The sequence below is a fragment of the Parus major genome, chromosome 7, assembly GCF_001522545.3.
Source record: "Parus major isolate Abel chromosome 7, Parus_major1.1, whole genome shotgun sequence".
Lineage (NCBI taxonomy): Eukaryota > Metazoa > Chordata > Aves > Passeriformes > Paridae > Parus > Parus major.
Window position 1 is genome coordinate 7,671,070 of NC_031776.1, and position 6,000 is coordinate 7,677,069.

A 6,000-nucleotide genomic window follows, 5' to 3' on the forward strand; every position below is an offset into this window, starting at 1 on the left:
ACACAGATACAATTTCTGAAATTGCTGCCCAGTTTCAGACAAAGTTGGCAACAGGCTTGAAGTCCAAAAGATAGAATGTTCTTACAAATCTCATGGCAATCTGGCAGGTTGGTAGAAGAAAGGAATCCAAATTAGCACCTCCACTGAGGAAAACGGCAGCAATAACCTGCTCCAGGAGGCAACAGCCAGATGGCCAGGCAGAACATACATCTCTTCACACCAGGCACCAGATGAGCCTTCCCCCAGCCAAACTATTTGGGGATACAGAAGACTCTGAGGCTGTTGGTGAAGGGTATATAGGGGACACAGGACACAAACACTGACAAAGCCAGGCTTTACTGGTTCTGCTGTTCATGGTACAACTTGGTATGTGCAGGGCAATAGCATTAGTGAGCAAAACAAAATTTGGACAGAGTGGCATCCTTGTCCTTGGGACAGTCTCTCTCCTTGCCTCACAAATAGCAGGTTTGAGATACACCTGCTAACTCCACATCTGGCAGAAAGGAGATTTTAATGTTAGCTTTGTTGTCACAGCCTCATAAATATGGAATCATAAACCATAAAGAAAGACTATATTACTTATTCTATTATAAGTCGTTATTAATATATATACTTACATATTACTTTTTCCCCCCCTCCACAATAGTCCTGTGGATTTGGCATGAAAAACTGAGATGTCTCTTTCTGGTATGACTAATTTTTTGTTGGGTTTTTTTGGGTTTTTTGGTTTTTTTTTGGTTTTTTTTTTGCATTTAGTTTGGAATTTCCTTAAGATAACTCTGAAGTGAACTCTCAAATTTGAGCATAAATTGACCTCCTAGAGAGCAGTTCCTGTAAACAACTGGCTTGTTCCCCAGAATTATCCAGCTTTAAGTGCAATTTTGGACAAGTGAACAATTTTATGCTGCGAGAGGTAAATGTATAACATTTCCATTGAAAATTAACTTGCATTATTTTTTTAATCCATTTTTATTGGATATTGTTTAGGAGTAAGTTCATATGTGAATCTTCACCTCCTAGTATTCCCTAAGTTTAAATGACTAAATCCATAACTAGTGAAATAGTATTACTGGAGCGTAGATACCTGCACAGTTTGTAAATGAGCACCCTAAAGCCTGCCAGCAAACAGAACAATTGTTGGTGATTGAAATAATAGGAGACAGAATGAATGAAATCCTACCAGTCCTGGCTTTCTATCCATTGTGCTAGAAGATGTCGGATTTCCATGGGGAAGTTATCATCGTAGAACTGGTCTACCTGCTCCAGAAACTTTATTTCCAGTTGTTGAACTTGACTCCACTGGGACATACTACAAAAGAAAGGAATTAAACATGTTTGCAATTGAAAAATTAATATGAATTACTAATCCAAACTGGATAAATCCCTTATTTTCATAGTAGCTCTTATATACTTTGACACTTTATTCTCTTTCAAAATGGGTGGTTCTTGAATAAATTTAGTCAGTTAAAGGGATGAGGGAGAAAAGTGAGCAATGCCATTAAAGAAGTGTTGGCTCTTACACTTTAATGGGCACCTCTGTCAATTCCCCTCCTTTATATAATTTTTTTTAGATACTTTATGATGCTTATAAATTGGCAAAATTTGGACACCATCTCTCATCAAGAGAAGTTTAGGATTGTACTCTTCAAACCCAGGTAGATCTATTATTATTGAAGAGGAGTGGATAGCAATGATTTTGTTCTCTTCTTGGTGAACTCATACCACTCAAGTTTTTCCTAAAGTCATCATGGTTGTGTGTTACTGTGCTTGTTCCTAAAGCCCCACATTTTCTCTTTGGAGAGTACTGCTTTGCAACCTAAATCTAGTATATCTTGTCTACTTTAAATTGCCATAGAATTATATTTGATGTGCCCTGGGATCTCAGACCTAGGGCTGGGATCACTGGGCTCTGCCAACACCCTGATCCCATACCAGAGGTGTTCTTCCATTTCATCTTAACAGAAGACACAAAATATGCTTAGGGGCTAAAGATGAAGTGGGCCAACAAACTAGGGATCTGTTGGAACATTTTTGATAGAAACTTTTCCTGAAGAAAAAGACAAGATTTCATCAAAATGGACATTTTTGTAGAAAGCTGACCTTTTTATATGCAGCTTTTCTATTTCCAGTTCTGAATTGTAGTTTCAGAATGTCAACAGTTTCAAATAAAGACATCACATTTTTAGTACTGTAGTCTTTCATTTTGCATTTTTTCAAAGTCAGAAGAAAAATATAAAATGTAGTATCTCAAGGTTTAATGGAGTCCTGAGCCCTTATGCAAAAGTGACAGGTTTAAGTTTCTCAACAAAGGCTGATAGGATGATTCTGTGTGTGATATCAAGGACACCATATATAACATCGGTGGAAATGTGCACAGTGACATTTCTCTTCTCTTTATTACTTCCATTCTGAGAGGAAAAAGAATATTTACATTGTTTCTTGAAATTGCTGAGGAGGAGTTAGGCACAGGAGTGTTTCACTGTTTGTGTTGCTGTATTGACAGTGACAAAGAATCTCAAACCTTATTTCTGGTGATACATACAAGGAATCAAACAGTAATGCAAAAATAATTTATAGAATAAAATCAGAGAATTGTTAAGGTTTGGAAGGGATCTTCAGGATCACTGAGTCTGGCTGTAACTTTTTTCAGGATACACACACCCCCCTCCCGCCCAGATTTTTAAGTCTGTTCAGTTTCAGTGGGAGTGTTTTTTGTAAATACTAGTGAATTCTGGTGATCATGACATCATAACAAGATTTTAGCAAGAAAAGTTAATATTTTTATCTAAACAAAAAACAAACCAAACAAAAAACCCCAAACAAACAAACAAACAGGCCACAAAAAAACCCAAAAAACAAAAAGCAAACCCACAAGAGAACAAAAACAGAAAACCCCAGAAAAGAAGGATTTTGTCCAGCCTGCCGTGTAAGTTGCAGGGATGCTCACTTGCAAAGCACACGGGTGAGGTTTGTCCCCGAGATCTTTGTGATATTCTCGGTACAACCCATGTTCCCCTTGCACAAAAAGTTTTGCAGGGACAGCTGAGAAGGTCGGGCACTTGGAGCTCATTGTGAATGCCCCCTGAAGGAAACTGAAATAAAGTTTTCAGGAAAGATGTGGCAACACTGTGTACAAGAGCACGGAGTGAGAGGACAGGGGGAACGGGCTCAAATTGAAAGAGAGTAGGTTGCGACTAGACATGAAATTTCTTTACTGTGAGGGTGGGAACAGGTTGCCCAGAGATGTGGGCTCCCCATCTCAGGAGGTGCTCGAGGCCACGTTGGACGGGGCTCTGAGCAGCCTGGTCTCTTGTGCAATTGCAGGATCTTTACGGTCCCTTCCACCCCAAACCACCCTGTTATTTATTGTCAGGCGGCTGGCAAAGGAGCGGGTGCTGCGCTGGGATGGAGCTGTGTCCAGCCTCACTGGGGGCAGCGCAGCCAGCCCCGCTTTTCGGCTGCCCAGCTGCTGTCCCGGCTGCCGGCTTTGCCTGGAGCCCGTTCCCACCGGCCCCGCCTGTGCCGGGGGTCGGTGCGCGCCCTGGCCCGGCCCGGACCGTCCTGTCCTGTCCTGGCCCATCCCGGCCCGTCCCGTCCCGCCGCCCCACTCGCCTGTGCCGGGCCCGGCCGAACTCCGCCGCCGCTGCCGCCGGCTGCCCTCGCCCCGCGGGTTTAAGCGGCCGTGCCCGCCCCCGGCCCACGGCAGCGCCTTCCTGTGCGTCAGCCCCGCGGGGCCCGGCCCTGCCGGCCCGGCCCTGCCGCTGTCACCGCAGCAGCCGTCACCACAGCGACCTGCGTGAGGCTCAGAGCGCCGGGGGAGCTGATCGACTTCAGGACGCTGAGAAGTACAGAAATCTTTCCCATTCGTGCTGTGGGGGCAGAGGCCTGGGCCCCGCCGCGCTGGGGGACCGATGGCATCCCTGAGGGCTCAGGGTTCCGCCGTTGCCCCGAAAGCCGCGGAGGCAGCGGAGTCCTCGCTGCCCGAGCTCTGCTCAGTGAAGGCCAGTGGAAAAGCAGAGGACACTTCTAGGAGGAGTTGGGCAGCGGAACAAAGCGTCTTGTGGCTTAGAATCATAGAGGCTGGATAATCCCTCCAAGAACATTGAGTCTAACATTTGACTAAACATCACCATATCAACGTAAGACCCACAGTCAATTTGTTTTTTCGACACCTCCAGGAATGATGGCTCCACCACTTCCCTGGGCAATCCATTTCAATGCTTAGCCAGCCTTTCCACCTTTTCCTTTTCTTTTTTTTCCCACCTTTTCCTTTTTTCCCCCCCCTTTAAAAAGTTCTTCCTGATGTTTAACCTGAGCATCCCTGGTTCAGCTTAAGTGTGTGCTCAGACCTACCCTCTGTCCTTTAGGTTTCAGCAAACATAGGAGGCTGGTTAGCTTATGTGGATCACATCAGGATAGTGAATTAGTAATTTCAGGACCACCCAGGAAATTGATTAGAAATGTGATTTTGTGCTGTCAGTAGGGGGAACTATTGCACTGTATTTCTTTTGAATAACTAGCGGTAACTATTTCTTTCTCTTTTTACATTAAGCACTCATTTTCTAAGCATCCTTAAGCAACAACTGTCTGTAATGATGAGAAGACAGGTAGTTCATACCATTGCAACAAAACAAGATAGTAACAGGTTTTCAATCCCCCTTTTGCTTGCTGTTTCTCTGCTAAACCTAGAAAATAATCTATATTGGTGGAGTGGTTGATGTTAAGACAATACAATGCTTCCTATTATCTGATGGAAGTATCTGTTCAGGCTTGCTTCAGGAGGCCATAAGCCAGAAGTTCAGCTAGGTGATCTCAAAATCCAGGGTAATCAGAGGTCATTCTTCGTCTGAGATTTGGAGATCAGTTATGTGTTAGCACACTGTGAAGGACGTGATGTTGTTTGGAGATGTGAGGGAAAGTGGAGCAGGACTGGAAAGAGATGGTCTAGGTCAGTTCAGGGAAGCTCTAGAGATCTGTGTGGGTAGGACTGTGAAAGAGATGGCTCAAGGCATGTGGTGGGTACTGCCGGTCTAGCACAGGAGGAGGCTGCAAAGGAGGCAGTGCCTGGGTTGAAAGGAGAAGTTTAGGGACAAGGACTTGTGGCTCACATTCAGTGGAGTTCAGCAAGTACAGATAGGACAGGCCAGGAAAGGTTAAAACCACCACTGGGTTTGATGGGTCAAAGTTAATCTTCACTGTGTAACGCTTCATTCCACTTCATTGTTGTTTCAGCACTGGTCAGAGCAGGAGAACAAGAAGCAAGTGTCTGCACTGTGTGGGCTGTTTAAGGGAATAAAAGGTCTCAAGCAATGGAGAAGGAATTCAGGACATAGTAATCTTCTCATCAAAAGTTCACAAAATTTTTTCTAGGAACACTGAGCCAATTTATTACTTTGATCTCTCTGACCAACCTGTAATCAAGATTACCATCTCTCATGTTTGGCCTCTAGTCATTATACTCCTTGACTAACCTTTAATTAGAGTATGTGTCATCTGTCTTTTACATAAAGGAGATATTCAGCTTGCACATGCTCTACATGTGTTATGTCTTGTATCTGAAATGTTCATAGCTTTTTTTTGTGCATTCAGAACATGGACTTCTGGTCTCAGTGAGGCGAGCAAACATTGTAATTGTGAGAAGTTTTCCTGCTGACAGTGTGGTTCCTTCTAGGCAGTACAGCATAAATCAGTAGTTTTGTGTGCAGGTCACATCCCTTACTGTCCTCTGTTTGGAGAAAAAAGGAATAGCAATGTTGACCTGAAGTTACATGTGATAATAATCTGTTTATGAATGTTGGAGAGAACTCTTATTTCTGTGTTTGTATATTGCTAAAAGAATGGTCATTATGCCTAGAAATAGAGGTTTTTTGCTGTTTGGTGGTTCTTAACTGCTGAAATACTTACTGCTTTCCCCCTTCCAGTAATGAGTGAAATATGTTCAGATGTATAAATCCATATAAAGATACATATCTTGCCTGATTTCAGCATGATATCAACAAG

The 6,000-nt window shown here is 43.4% G+C and overlaps 1 protein-coding gene across 1 annotated transcript in view; it reads right to left on the reverse strand.

Annotated features, from left to right (window-relative positions):
- STAT4 (signal transducer and activator of transcription 4) overlaps nucleotides 1-3,714 on the reverse strand; it is a 40,946-nt gene extending 37,232 nt beyond the window's left edge. The window contains exons 1-2 of the mRNA XM_015635298.2: nucleotides 3,613-3,714; nucleotides 1,181-1,309 (exon numbers count right to left, since the gene is read on the reverse strand). Of these exons, the coding sequence (XP_015490784.1) occupies nucleotides 1,181-1,308 (128 nt within the window). The 5' untranslated portion in view covers nucleotide 1,309; nucleotides 3,613-3,714. The remainder of the gene's footprint in view (nucleotides 1-1,180; nucleotides 1,310-3,612) is intronic.
- Nucleotides 3,715-6,000: the final 2,286 nt, after the last annotated feature.